This window comes from Aplidium turbinatum, chromosome 8 (assembly GCF_918807975.1).
Source record: "Aplidium turbinatum chromosome 8, kaAplTurb1.1, whole genome shotgun sequence".
Classification (NCBI taxonomy): domain Eukaryota; kingdom Metazoa; phylum Chordata; class Ascidiacea; order Aplousobranchia; family Polyclinidae; genus Aplidium; species Aplidium turbinatum.
This window is the reverse complement of record NC_137479.1, coordinates 28,942,780-28,958,198: the sequence shown is the minus strand read 5'-3', so window position 1 is coordinate 28,958,198 and position 15,419 is coordinate 28,942,780. Positions and strand designations below refer to the sequence as shown.

Sequence of the window (15,419 nt, the reverse complement as noted above, 5' to 3'; positions counted from 1 at the left end):
AGCCTTAAACTACATCACCGTATCAAACCAGCTGCTGCTTAAGCGTAAGACCCGTACATGAAGTTAGTTAAGCCAAAAAGTTTATTCGCGAATTATAGAGCAAATCAAGCAGTAGTTGAAATGGATTTCTGAAGGCGCTGGCGCCGTGTGAAGAGAACCACGAAGACAACGAGGATGAAAATGAGTAGAACTCCACTGAAAACCAAGGCGAGGAGAGGGAAGTTGTCTGAAATGAAACAAACTTAGGCGCCTGAATAGGACATAATGGCATTGCAAAAAAAAAACTCTTACCGAAATCAGAAGAAGTCGAGGTAGACCGAGCAATCTCCGGAGTGTCAGGGATAATCTCAACTTCTCCATCGTCGGTGTTGTAGCTGAAGGTACCCACACCTTTGATGAGATGCGAGATGGTAATTGGTCCAACCACACGATAAGCGATGTTTGCTGAGTCATCCTCTCCAACGGAACGCTTTTGGATGTTTTCACAAACTCGATACGACGACCCATCTTGACAAGCCTGCATAAAGAAACATGTGAATTTGGCAACCAAATAAACCAAACGCCTCTGTAATACGTACCCTGGTTTCGAATTGTTGTTTGGCACAGAGCGACATTCTGACGTGGATGTAGACCTCAGTGCATGTCAACATTCTTGGAACACGGAATGACATGCAGATGGTGTTGTCATCCCTCCTTCCAACACGAGCGTCCAGTTGTCGCCCATCTTGGCACCTGCAACGGGTTTGATTGTGATGACAACCGTCATGGACTACAGCACAGGCTAACCCCAAAAGACTGGTTAATTGCCGGAGAGCATTTGCAAGTAAAATAAACGCATACCCTTCTTTTAGGACCACGTGATCCGTGTCAGTTCTTCGAATGGAGCATGAAAGATAAGAATCCATCAACTCAGCTTGCAAGGAAGGATCGTTTAAAGAGGTTGTTGCCACAGTAACGGAAAGGTGGAGCATCTCCGAAACTGTGTATATTGCACCGCTGTTGACCATCAAATTGGCAGGACAAGATCTTTCACAAGTGGAAACCTTGCAAAGAGCAATGGATATTTCACCTTGCAAAAGTGCAGATATTTGAGCAGATGGTGTGTCGATCCTGTACGAAAAGTGCAACGAAAAAGTTGTTTAATTTGGAAACGTGTTGGGACGGACAGAGACTGAAACATTTAACAGTATTCAGGGAAGGATTGTTATACAAATTTACAGCAAGTACTCACACTGGTTTCAAGGCAGCTGTCACAGAGTATTCCTTTTGGTATGTGCAGAAGAAATTTAAAACCGGTCGTGGCAAGTCGTACAAAGCGCTGTGTCTGCTGTTCAACCACAAACTGTTCTCGTAGACAACTTCGCTGTTAAGGGTGGAGCGAATGGTGTTCCCACAAACGGAGAAAGTCGGGATTGTGACAACATAAACCCCACCAACAGAGACAGCTGCAAGTGGAAAGCAACACAATTAAAGCTTCACAAGCTTGTTAGATGGTGAGCAACTAGCGTTGATGCAAACCTCGACAGCTGCGATCCGTAGAGCGTGGGCCATCCACTGTTGGTGATGCGTAAAGAAAGGTGTTGAGAAGGTCATCGCCGTACTCGCGCAAGAAAGCCGCGGAAACTTCGATGCGAATGGAATCGTCATTACAGAAGATCCTGGGTGGTGCTGAAGAATAATTTGCGGATGAGACAAGCATGAAACAAGACAACTTGTTAAAATAGCTATAATTACCAATCCCGCATCGTTGGCCAATGTATCCAGCAGAGCTAAGGCAGTAGTAACCAAACTCGTGTTTACAAGAGGGGACGCATCGACAGCTGGCAGCACTTGCCGAGCTACAAAGGTTTGTGGAGCAGGCATCGAGCGGTCCCAGTGAAGTCGTAGAAGTGGTGGTTGTTGTAGTGGTGGAGGTCACAGGTGGAAGAGATGTGGGAATAGTCATGCACCTGAAAGAATATTCGTCAGGTTAATGACGCTGGTGGTGTGCGAAGGGTGTGAATGTGACACTTACATATGGCCGTTTTGAAGTGTGACGCAGATAGATTCATCTGAACAGATTGAAGTACTGCAAGGAGTAGAAGTTATTTCGCAGTTGATCCCAAAACGACCAATGGGGCACGCACACCTGAAAAGGGAACGGAGATGAGTTAGAGCAAACCTAGCGGCGTTCGCCTGAGCAAGGCAATATAATTCAACTCAATTCAATTCAGGATTCCCCTATTCAACGGGACCTGGTGGATGGAATAATTTCCCTGCAAACACTCGAACAATTAAAAACCTCATTCTGCCAATATCGGCAACCGGCTTGAGGTAAAAGCCTCAACTAGAAACCTTTAGTAAGAATAACTTATCAAATGCTTCGTCCGTCCGAAGATAAATTTAAAACCAAACCAAACATTGCAAAGCAGTAAGCACTGTGGTAAACATATGAATGTACCTGCCGGTGTTTGAATTGCATGTGCCAGAGTTGCAAGATGTTGCGGTGCACGCAGTAGAGCCAGAACGATCGATGCAAGAAGGATAGATGGTCCTGAGAAACAAGTGCGGTAATAAAGCGTAAACGAGACTAACCTCCAACAGAGCCGGGAATACTTACTGCTCAGTCAAAGGAAACGGCTCACACAATGATCCAGATGGGCATGAAATTCTGCCACATACAGAAACTCGTGGGACAACAGGCAAGAACCCACCCACAGAAACAGGGCGGCTGTTGATATCGCCTATGGCAACACGGAAGGCGCACCTAGAATAAGTGAAATGAAGTTGTGATGGCTGTATAGGGTTATCGGCACAATGAAAAGTCGCAAAGCAACTAACCTGTGGTCACCAACCAGAGCAATGCAGACGCGACCGGAAAAGTGACAAGATGTATTCAAGCATGGGTCGGACAAAACGTCACAAGCCGCACCACCAGTAGAAGGGGGGCACACGCAGCTGAAAAGAAAAATAATCAAGCAACACTGCAGGCTATTGAGTAATGCAAAGGGGACAAAGCTACTCACCTAGTACCGGAACAATGTTTCTTTCCACAAACACCGGTCATGCAAGTTTTAGGATCGTAGAAATAATGCACTGGATCAAAGCAGAAAGGACGCACCACCCCAAACCTAAAAACACAAAATAAATAAGGAAACTTGCCTTATGAAACTGCCAGAACCAGAAGACTACAGGATTGCAGCCTTTCAGTAGCATGCGCCCTTGAAGGACGATTTCCATGCCTTTGCAACATGCATAGGCCTATTGCATACCTGAAATTTGGCTTGTAGGACCCACACCTCATGCCAGAATTACACATAATGCCAGCACAGACTGAAATGTGGCTTCGAGATTGTGGAACTTCAGACACGTTTGAACCTCCTGCAGTCCGAGGAGAAACAAGGGTGTGATTATCGAAAGCGAGGTTCACTGCAACCCCATCGTGTTCTTGCTGCCCTGAACCACGAATATCTGGAATCAGAAATGATGTCACAAAACAATCAATTCTTACATCTTATGCGAGCTGAAAGTTCAATACTCAAACTCAACTTACCGTCGCACCCGCTCTGTAGAACACAAACTGAAAGCAGAAGAAATCTGAAAAAAAAAAAAAAATTTACAATATAAACCACGTATCAAAAACAGCCACACCCTTGCAACACCGGAATTATACTTACAAGTATTCACAACTCATTCTTCCAACAGATGAAACAAATAATAGATATATCTGGTACAGAACTTCTACAAAACGCGACAGAAAAAAGTTACTATGCAGGATCAAATGATGCAGCTTGTTTTAAAGGACCGAAAAGTGATTTGAAATTTATATTTTACATTGTTTTAACGTCGCCAAGAGTAAGATTGACCAAACAAAATGGTACCTTTTGGTCAAAGCAAATTATCGCAATCAGTAAAGACGCGCATTCCTCAGATTGGAAGTTTTGGCTGCAGCTTGAAAAATACAAATTAACAAATGTTTTGCTGTAAACTCGTCAATTCATCAAGGAACCTGCTTAGCAGCCGAAGGGTTTCGCTTCGGCTCTAGTGCTATGGTAGATCTGAGATCGATTCCAGGTCGGGTAAAACCAAAGACTTTGAAAACAGTATCGATTGTGTTCTTTCTTCCATAACGCAGTGAGAATAAGTGAGGTAATAATGTGATGATTTTGTAAACCTGATATGAAATTAAAATCGAGTCCTGTCGTAAAAAGACCTTTATCAGTTGCAGAGTGACAATAAATAAGCCATAACATTATTGTTATTATCATTCATCAAGGGTGTCACCACTGTAAAAGACCAGTATTTGGTGCAATGTCTGTACAGTTAACTTACAGTTATACTATACATTACAGTTATAAATTTCTATAAAGTCAAAATTTCTAGAGGGCAAAGAAGTCTAAGTTTATGAACAGGCTTAGCCTACCTATGGTTTGTGAGTATATCAGAGATCATCTTGGATTAACATATACAAAGTTTATGTTTGTATAGTCTTTCCTGTATACGTGTATTTTTTTCTCATGTAACTCCATATGAATGTATAACATGTATGCATATTATATCTGAAGCAAAATAAATAAGAATAAACTTTGGGTTTGATTTGATTAGAAAGCATTGGTTTACTATTGAGCGACGTACAGATGAAAAAATAGTCCATTTTGTAAAAAACAAAATAGTCCACACCAACAATTTTGCATAGCGCACATTACTCTCAGAATCAAAAAGGCAGAAGAAAAGGCGGAAAGGTCAATGGCAAATGGTCAATGGCGTCAAGGCGTCTAGGTCAATGGCGGAAAGGTCAATGGTGAGAGCAATGTGTGGGGTGAAAACGAGAAGGGAAAAAAAGGACTGAAGAATTGTTGGATATGCTAGAGATGAGAGAGACCATAGACCAAATGGCAAGGGCAAATGGAGTAAGATGGTATGGACATGTGATAAGGAGGGAGGAAGGAAGTTTTCTTAGAAAGGCACTAGATCTAAAGGTAGATGGGAAGAGGAAACGCGGTCGTCCAAGAAGAACGTGGAAACAACAAGTGAAGGATGAGTTTAAAAAAGTCGGACTGAAGGAGGAAGATGCAAGGGACAGGGTGAAATGAAGAAAAGGGATAAAAACAATTGCTGCGCGGAAACAATCGGCCACCCCCACTTGTGGGGAACAAACCGACGATGGATTATGATGATGATGATGAGAAGCTGGGCTTCCCTGTACGCTCTTGATTTAACTGCACCCACAGAAAAACCCTCTAAAAATGGTGACTGGCACAGGGTAGCGACATTTGAAAAAACTGAAGGGTTTTTGCAAATGGTCTCAATTGAAACTGGATGTCTAATAGCCACATTTTTAATTCTTCTTTCGTAGTGTCGCTAAATATCAACAGAACACTTGTCTGTTAGCCACTACCTGACGTCATCGTCAACGGGATCGAGAAACATCAGGGTCGACCAGCTATTTGCAATGACTTCTAATTTTTTTCATCACTTCTTCTTCTTCAATTGCCTTGCCTGAACCAGGCATCGACGGCCTCAGATGAATAATTAGACCAAATGTTCCTATTATATGTTGCATGGATGATTGTTTCTGTCTTGTCGTTAAATTGTTCCAGATGTGTTTGTCTTTGTCTGCCATCACATTCTCATCACTACCTTTTCCAAACTCCCTGTGTTACGCTATTTTCACACATTCGTGTATGAGATTATCAATGCATTCAAAGACACGATTGATGCAGGGAAGATTATAAAAGGTCTTTGCTGAGACTTGGGTAATCTTTAATGAAAGTAAATCTTGAAAAACCACCCAAAAGTGATAGTAAGAGAAGTAGAAGAAACAGTTGTTAAAAACAAATGAATCCATGTACAACACGTGGTAAAATACTGTAGTATTGCCTAGTGTAATACGTAGGCGCATATGAAATGTAACAAGAGCTACGTTTTTTGTGGGATATGTAATAAAGAACAAGATTTAGTGGAGATTCACGATTAAGGTTTATGCGATTTTCTCGGAAAGGCTTGAGATTTGTAGATGGATGGGAAAAGGAAACAGAGACATCCAATAAGAACATGGGAAACAGATGAAAGATGAAGCAGAGGAGATCGGTTAAAGCAGGGGTTCCCAAACATTCTGTTCATCGGTACCCTTTGGTCAATTTATAGATTCGCTCGTGTACCCCCAAAATTTTCTCATATTTTTGGCTTTAGAAAGTTTAGATATTGCAACGAATTAACAGTAGAGCTGCATTAGAAGACTGCATACATGATATTTTGTACCAATCAAAGCACACAAAGTTATTCATAACAATGTAATCCAACGTTAAACAAACACTACAATCAATCAATCAAACAAACAATATATCGGCTAAATAAGCTCAGCAATCCTAGCTAATGTGATGGATGAGCCTGCTTTTTGGCAACAAGCTCATTAATACGAGGTGAAACATTAGCAACCGCACAACGAAGATCATGTTCAGGTGTTTTGAGCTGTGGTCTGTTTTTTGATTTAATTCCAAGCAGCACTGAAAATGTTGACTCACACAACCATGTTGATGGAAACAACAACAATTCATGAATAGCAGGTTCCGCAATCTTTTTGTACGACTTGCACGTCGTAAACCACATCGTAGTTACTGTAGTTGTAGTTAAAGCTTCTACTGGGGTGAAAATGTGACTTACTAAGGAGTTCTTAATCTCAGGTCTTCAAATTATTAACATCATCAGGTGATAAAAAATATTTTAAGACAAATTAGAAGTTATGGAAAGAATATCCTTATACTTAATCTAATGTACCCCTTGAAAAGTCGAAATGTACCCCTGGGGGTACATGTACCCCAGTTTGGGAACCCCTGGGTTAAAGGTAGGATGCAGTGAAAAAGACTAAAAACAATCGCTGCAAGGAAAGATTCAGAACCACCAAAAAATATAAACGTATAATAAAGCAAAAAAGAAATAGAAACAAAAGTCAACAACACTTAGATAAAACAAGAAAAAACTAAAATTATCATTGTTGTTTGTAACTGTTTTGAGTGAGAAATGAAGTTGTCTAAAGACTAGATGTCAATGATTAAAATATACAAAAAAAAAAATGGAAAAATACTCTTCAGGTGATGAAAAGAAGCAAATGTGACATGCCCAAGAGCCCAAGTTAAAAAAAATTCCAGTACTTAGTTGTTGATACAGTTTGCAGTTATTTTCGCTTGATGTTTTGGTATGGCAAAGTTGCAATTTCGTGTCCTTGCTTGCTATTGCATTTCTACACCTTTTGTGTATAAAATATGTAGAACATTTCGAAACGTTATTTTCTGTGCGTATTTGAACTAAATCCAGTAGTTGCAATTAATTTAGCCTAGTACCAAGCACTATGTGGTTATCTTGTTTAGTTTTTACGTTATAGCGATTTTCGTTATACCCAGTGAATAGAATAATTTACAGACAAATATTACGAAAATGTCACTTTGTCAATCTCGGTGACCGGCTCGCGAATTTTTTTTCTCACGAACTTTTTGTCTCATTTACATATTTCGGTAAGTGTAGCCATTATTGGTTACCGCGTGCGGTGAATTTATCTGTCGGTTACTTTGCATAGAGTTTGTATTAATACCGTGCGAATGCAAACATTTTTTCGTTGACATGTTTAGTTCAGTGGTTTCATCTTGTGTCTTATGTTCGTGAGAACAACGGTTCGACGCCCAACAAAGTGAATTTTTTTTCTTTAAATTAATTTCTGCGGTGCACTAAAGCTTTTTAAAAAAGTAGGGTTAATGGGTTAGGATTATGGTTAATTTTTAATCAATTCTGAAAATCTTACTTTTAAAGTGAACAAAATCAATTTTTTTCACAACTTTTTTAAACTTGACTTGATGTGTCTCCAGGCTTCGTTTTTTTGGTTGTCAAATTCAATGTTCAGAATTGGACCTGGAAGGCAAAAATTGGCTGCTGACTTTGAAAACCGCCTCGAAAAAGTAAATCGGTAAAAACAGTTACCGCGCGTGGTTACCAGTAATGGCTACACTTACAGAAATATACCAATGAGACAGAAAGTTCGTGGGAAAATAACTTCCGCGACCGGCTCTGCGTCAATGGTTCAAAGCCTCACAAATATGCACAACGTCCGAAATAACCTATCAAAGGCTTTGTCAGTCCGACATAGGGGGGGCTGTCAATTCAACTTTTTTGTATCAACAGTTGTATCTCTAAAACCACTGAGGCTGCGACTACGAGATTTCTTGACTTTTCCTAACTTTTATTCACCTCTATTGAGCTGAAAGTTTGAGCGAATAAAGGTTATAAATTGAAAGATATAAGGCATTTCTCAGCACATCTTCTGAAATATTTCATATTCTATTGTTCAAAATTTTCCCACCACCTGGATGAAAGTAATTAATTTGGCCCATATCTCGTCAATCCTAACTGTTTCACAGCGTGAATGGAATTGGCTGTATGTAAAATTATGTAAAAAAATTTTAATCACAGCATTGCAATGCATGTTCTTCATTACTCTATTAAAAAATAATGTGTAAACTCGCGCTACAATTAGTCATAAGTCACCTCAACATTTCAACGTATATGAGCAGTTCTAAAATTCACGTAGTTTTAATTTTTGGATATGCTCAGCGTGGATAATTTTACAAAGTCCAAAATTTTAAAACCGTGCCTTAACAGAGATATTACTCCTAAAGCAAAAGAATCGACAGCCCCCTTCAAACTGAACAAGACTCCAGGAGCCCAACCTTCTAAGGGTTAAACGGCAGAAGACGATCTCAAATACTTATTCCAGTTTACAAATAGCACAAACCTAAGGGTAGCCTACATAATTTTGCCGATTTCTATTTTAAATTGTTATTAAGACCAACACCGCCTTCGGTTTAAATTGCATTTTACGGTTTTGCATTTTAAACCGTGAAGGTGGCAAGATGTACCCAAGCAGGAATCAAACGAAAGCTAGAGCAGCTATCAAGCCTAGTCCTTTGCAATGACAAGGAAAATCTTTAAGGTTGCAAACGATGTGTCGACTGCAGACACATGTGGATTGAAAAACCTTCGACCTATCCTAAGTTCAGCACGTCAACGGATAGTTAAAGTGACGTTGGGGTCTTGAGGAATGATCGAAATTTAGTGGTCCTGAACCATTACGCCGAACCAAGACTTCTTTGGCGTACTGTATGGACTATCTAGTGTATATGTTTTCCGAAGCCACGTAGCCTAGTAGACTCCATGAAAACGTTTTACCAAAAGTGGTACTACGGAAGTGTAAACGCGTGGTGGAAGCATCTGATGCTAAATGAGACCTTTTCTGTGATTGATCCGCAGCGATACGTACAAGGAAAATCTTATTCAAAGTTTAATATTTATGACTCAAAAAAAAAAAATCAAGCTTCTGTAGAAACGGACTTTTGAAGGCGCTGGCGACGTAGGTAGGATACCACAAAAATAGTGAGGGCCAACACGAGCAGGATTGCACAGAAAGCCAAGGCTAGCAGAAAGAAATTATCTGTAACAAAGGGCAAAATTAAGTGGCTTATAATGGGATGCATTTCAATGAACCAAACTGCACTTACTCAAGTTAGAAGTTGATGCAGACGGAGCAATCTCCGGAGTGTCAGGGATAATCTCAACGTCCCCATCGTCGGTGTTGTAACTGAAGGTACCCACACCTTTGATAAGATGCGAGATGGTAATTGGCCCCACCACACGATAAGCGATGTTTGCTGAGTCATCCTCTCCAACGGAACGCTTTTGGATGTTTTCACAAACTCGATACGACGACCCATCTTGACAAGCCTGCATAAAGAAACATGTGAATTTGGCAACCAAATAAACCAAACGCCTCTGTAATACGTACCCTGGTTTCGAATTGTTGTTTGGCACAGAGCGACATTCTGACGTGGATGTAGACCTCAGTGCATGTCAACATTCTTGGAACACGGAATGACATGCAGATGGTGTTGTCATCCCTCCTTCCAACACGAGCGTCCAGTTGTCGCCCATCTTGGCACCTGCAACGGGTTTGATTGTGATGACAACCGTCATGGACTACAGCACAGGCTAACCCCAAAAGACTGGTTAATTGCCGGAGAGCATTTGCAAGTAAAATAAACGCATACCCTTCTTTTAGGACCACGTGATCCGTGTCAGTTCTTCGAATGGAGCATGAAAGATAAGAATCCATCAACTCAGCTTGCAAGGAAGGATCGTTTAAAGAGGTTGTTGCCACAGTAACGGAAAGGTGGAGCATCTCCGAAACTGTGTATATTGCACCGCTGTTGACCATCAAATTGGCAGGACAAGATCTTTCACAAGTGGAAACCTTGCAAAGAGCAATGGATATTTCACCTTGCAAAAGTGCAGATATTTGAGCAGATGGTGTGTCGATCCTGTACGAAAAGTGCAACGAAAAAGTTGTTTGATTTGGAAACGTGTTGGGACGGACAGAGACTGAAACATTTAACAGTATTCAGGGAAGGATTGTTATACAAATTTACAGCAAGTACTCACACTGGTTTCAAGGCAGCTGTCACAGAGTATTCCTTTTGGTATGTGCAGAAGAAATTTAAAACCGGTCGTGGCAAGTCGTACAAAGCGCTGTGTCTGCTGTTCAACCACAAACTGTTCTCGTAGACAACTTCGCTGTTAAGGGTGGAGCGAATGGTGTTCCCACAAACGGAGAAAGTCGGGATTGTGACAACATAAACCCCACCAACAGAGACAGCTGCAAGTGGAAAGCAACACAATTAAAGCTTCACAAGCTTGTTAGATGGTGAGCAACTAGCGTTGATGCAAACCTCGACAGCTGCGATCCGTAGAGCGTGGGCCATCCACTGTTGGTGATGCGTAAAGAAAGGTGTTGAGAAGGTCATCGCCGTACTCGCGCAAAAAAGCCGCGGAAACTTCGATGCGAATGGAATCGTCATTACAGAAGATCCTGGGTGGTGCTGAAGAATAATTTGGGAATGAGACAAGCATAAAACCAAAGTCAACTCATCAAAAAATTTATAGTTACCAATCTCGCAGCGTTGGCCGATGTATCCAGCAGAGCTAAGGCAGTAGTAACCAAACTCGTGTTTACAGGAAGGGACGCATCGACAGCTGGCAGCACTTGCCGAGCTACAAAGGTTTGTGGAGCAGGCATCAAGCGGTCCTAGTGAAGTCGTAGTAGTGATGGTAGTTGTAGTGGTGGAGGTCACAGGTGGAAGAGATGTGGGAATAGTCATGCACCTGAAAGAATATTCGTCAGGTTAATGACGCTGGTGGTGTGCGAAGGGTGTGAATGTGACACTTACATATGGCCGTTTTGAAGTGTGACGCAGATAGAATCATCTGAACAGATGGAAGTACTGCTGCAAGGAGTAGAAGTTATTTCGCAGTTGATCCCAAAACGACCAGTGGGGCAAGCACACCTGAAAAGGGAACGGAGATGAGTTACAGAGCAAAAGCTGTAGAGCCGACTTGTAAGTAGACTGGAAAACATTCGGCCCTTAGCTGAGTGCCTAAGCGTCCGACTCAAGGTCAAACGGCGTTAGTTCGAATCTCGTGACGTGCGCTTGAATAGGGCATTTCAGGACCGATCTTCATTTGGCAGCACGCGGTGAGTGGAATATCTATGCAAACACTTTAACAATCGAAAACTTCACTCTGCCAACCTCGGTGACCGGCCTTGCGTCAAAAGCCTCTACTAGAAACGTAGGAATAACGTATGAAAGGCTTAGTCTGTCCGAAGAAAAATTTAAATTCAAACCAAACGCTGCAAAGCAGTAAGCACTGTTGTAAACATATGAATGTACCTGCCGGTGTTTGAATTGCATGTGCCAGAGTTGCAAGATGTTGCGGTGCACGCAGTAGAGCCAGAACGATCGATGCAAGAAGGATAGATGGTCCTGAGAAACAAGTGAGGTAATAAAGCGTAAACGAGACTAACCTCCAACAGAGCCGGGAATACTTACTGCTCAGTCAAAGGAAACGGCTCACACAATGATCCAGATGGGCATGAAATTCTGCCACATACGGAAGCCCGTGGGACAATAGGCAAGACCCCACCCACAGCAACAGGACGGCTGTTGATATCGCCTATGGCAACACGGAAAGCGCATCTGGAATAAGTGAAATAAAGTTGTAATGGCTGTATAGGTGTATCGGCACAATGAAAAGTCACAAAGCAACCAACCTGTGGTCACCAACCAGAGCAATGCAGACGCGACCGGAAAGGTAGCAAGATGTATCCAAGCATGGGTCGGACAAAACGTCACAAGCCGCACCACCAGTAGAAGGGGGGCACACGCAGCTGAAAAGAAAAAAGAATCAAGCAACACTGCAGGCTATTGAGTAAAGCAATGTGGACAGACCTACTCACCCAAAACTGGAGCAACGTTTCTTTCCACAAACACCGGTCATACAAGTTTTAGGATCGTAGAAATAATGCACTGGATCAAAGCAGAAAGGACGAACCTCCCTAAACCTAAAAACACACGAATAAGGAAACTCATGCTATCAAACTGGCAGAGCCAAAAAAATACAGGACTGCAGCCTTTCGAAAGTGACAGACACTGCTGTGAAAAATTTGAAAATATACTTCGACAAGTTGCATGCACCTTTGAAGGACAATCTCCATGCATACCTGAAATTTGGCTTGTAGGACCCACACCTCAGGCCAGAATTACACCTAATGCCAGCACAGACAGAAATGTGGCTTCGAGATTGTGGAACTTCAGACACGTTTGAACCTCCTGCAGTCCGAGGAGAAACAAGGGTGTGATTGTCGAAAGCGAGGTCCACTGCAACCCCATCTTGTTCTTGGTGCCCAGAACCACGAATATCTGAAATTAGAAATGTTGTCACAGAACAATTAGTTGTTACATCATATGCGAGCTGAAAGTAAACGTCCAAAGATCTAAGTATAGTACTTCCCGGCAGGCATGTGTAGTCGGATTGTGCAAGTTATAAATCGAAGAGTCGGAGTCGGTCCGACTACTCAACACTGCTTCTAAGCTGATTCAATCAACTTACCGTCGCACCCGCTCTGTAGAACACAAACTGAGAGCAGAAGAAATCTGCAAAAAAATAATAATATTTAGTGATATAAACCTCTTACCAAAACAACCAGACACTTAAATCATCCGAATTGTACTTACAAATATCGCAAATCCATTCTTCCAACAGATGAAACAAATAATAGATATATCTGGTACAGAACTTCGACAGAAAAAAGTAACTATGTGTAGGTCCAAGTAATGCAGCTTGTTTTAAGGACCGAACGGCGGAATTTGAATTCATGTTTTGCATTGTTTTAACGTAACCAAGAGTACGCAAAGTAGTACCTTCCACTCAAAGCAAACTAAAGCAATCAGCAAAGACGAGCATTCCTCAAATTTGGAATTTCAGGCCAAAAGCAAGGAGTGAAGAAAAATTCTTACAAGGTAACAACACCGATGATCTTAAGTAGCATACTAACGTTGAATCAATATAACAAAGGCTATGCCCGGCTGCATAGCCGAGTGGTGAGAGCGCTGGAACGGCATTCGAAAGGGCGCCGGTTCGACACCGCTCAAGAGCATGCGGCTGTGTCTTTGGCAGGACACTTAAAGGCATGCCTGAAGGTGGACACGAAGATTGGCTTCCTTGTATTCCCGTCCACTTAATCTAAATCTTCAACCACCAGGTGTAAGCCTGGATACGACAAACAAAAAAAAACAAATATAACAAAGGCTTTTTCTTTGTTTTATGACTAATGTGTATGTAACGCAAATCGATGTTTATATATCGGTTCAGGGTATACAAGCGTTGTTTCACGAAAACAGCAAGCACCAAGCATAATAACCAGCTCACTGGCCGAGGGGTTTTGCCTTCGGTTCTACTGCTGGTGGGTGTGAAATCTATTCCAGTTCGAGTCATACTAAAGACTTTAAATACGATACCGACTTTATCCTTTCTTGCATAATTTAGTGAGGACAAGTCCGGTAATAATGTGGCGACATTGTAAATATGATAAAAAATGAGAAATGAGCCCTGTCACTAAACGACCTTAGCAGTTTTATAGTTGTAGAGCGACATAAATGGTTTGGATTTTAAATCTTTATCTTCGGACTGACAAAGCATTTGATAGGTTATTCCTGGTAGACTACTATAATTTCGCATACTTTTTGACGCAGGGACGGTTACCGAGATTGACAGAGTGAAGTTTCCGATTGTCGAAATAGTGTTGCCGGGGAATTACTCCGTCTATCTCTATTAGATGCCGCTGAATGGAGAGCAGTCCTTAGAATGCGTTGCTCAAGCGCACACCCCGAGAGTTGAACCAGCGCCGCTTGATCACTGAGCTGACGAAGCGGAAACTATGGTATTGTTACAATTTCCAAACATTGTAATTAGCAATGCTTGGCGGTTTTATTATTGCTTTGGAAGGCCTGGGTTTGATACCTAGTCTGGAAATCACTGAGACTGAAAAAATGTATCGGCTGTTTTTTCTTGTATAAAGTAAACGAGATTTGTTGAAAAGGTAATGTAGCCATGTCTTGAATCTTCTGCAGAAATATAAAAGGCTTACACTTAGTTAGCTACATTTTTGAATATGTTACATTGCAATAGGTGTCTTTGAAAGGGAATTACACGTAAAAAAGTATCTATTTCATTTCTAATATGTATTCTTTTTTCGTAAGTGTTTGCAATAAACACAACAGCAGTGAAGTGAAACTTCTAGAATTAAATTAAGTTCGTTTTTATTTATGATTACCACAGGAAAATGCACGCCAAACATAAAGCAAAGGTCTAGCAAAGTGAAAGTAACAAATAAAAGAATTTACGATTTGGTAGAGAGGTTACTTTTTTCTACCAGTTCTGCTCGCTCGCAGTCTTTCAGATTTGACTTCAAATTTGGCTACACTCACTTTTGCTGCTTTTGAAACCACAGCTTTAATCTATGTCTGGTGTTTTTCCATTCCTTGATGGTAGCATTTCTGAATAACCTAAATTTTAACACACATCTCTAAACAAAATTTCGTATCAGATTTGTTGATGATCAGATTAAGTTGGTCAGAAGTGTCGACTGCGGCAAGCTACTAGTTTACATAAATTCCACCTCTTACTGTTGTATTTTTGTTCTTTTGGTTTTGCTAAATTTTATCATTGTTGATCTTGATGAGGGCATTATGACGTGTGGAAGACATTGGATAAAAATCTTTCTTTTGTGTTTTTTTTTCATCGACAATTCATAAATCCGACTTTCAGAAAAAATTGTATTATTCTTACCCTATAATTTACCTAAACAAGGTTTGTCGAACCGTCTGCTATCAACATCTTCATATCGATGTCATGTGTATGATTGACACAAAATGCAGTTTAGATTAAATAAATAGTTTTCATCACCACTGGTCCTTAGTTCTTCTATGAATTGCCAGTTGGACAGATTGCCGTATCTGTTAATCTGCAGAACATTTTTGTGAGTTAATGATCTATGCGTAACA

The 15,419-nt window shown here is 41.1% G+C and overlaps 2 protein-coding genes across 2 annotated transcripts; both read right to left on the bottom strand.

Moving 5' to 3' along the window:
• Positions 1–69: 69 nt before the first annotated feature.
• On the bottom strand, positions 70–3,728 carry LOC145775793 (uncharacterized). Its single transcript, XM_082587163.1, has 15 exons — positions 3,657–3,728; positions 3,533–3,576; positions 3,252–3,450; positions 3,006–3,110; positions 2,821–2,937; positions 2,600–2,746; positions 2,441–2,533; positions 2,015–2,128; positions 1,735–1,949; positions 1,519–1,668; positions 1,232–1,445; positions 841–1,110; positions 579–732; positions 292–517; positions 70–226 (listed from the first exon to the last, which is right to left on the bottom strand). Exons 1-15 carry the CDS (start codon positions 3,671–3,673, stop codon positions 105–107), a joined length of 2,187 nt encoding a protein of 728 aa, XP_082443289.1. The 5' UTR covers positions 3,674–3,728; the 3' UTR covers positions 70–104.
• Positions 3,729–9,300: 5,572 nt separating this feature from the next.
• LOC145775240 (uncharacterized) lies at positions 9,301–13,160 on the bottom strand. The gene is made up of 15 exons (XM_082586492.1): positions 13,092–13,160; positions 12,967–13,010; positions 12,578–12,776; positions 12,314–12,418; positions 12,128–12,244; positions 11,907–12,053; positions 11,748–11,840; positions 11,247–11,363; positions 10,967–11,181; positions 10,749–10,898; positions 10,462–10,675; positions 10,071–10,340; positions 9,809–9,962; positions 9,525–9,747; positions 9,301–9,457 (listed from the first exon to the last, which is right to left on the bottom strand). The coding sequence occupies exons 1-15, from the start codon at positions 13,106–13,108 to the stop codon at positions 9,336–9,338; spliced, it is 2,187 nt and encodes a 728-aa protein (XP_082442618.1). The 5' UTR covers positions 13,109–13,160; the 3' UTR covers positions 9,301–9,335.
• Positions 13,161–15,419: the final 2,259 nt, after the last annotated feature.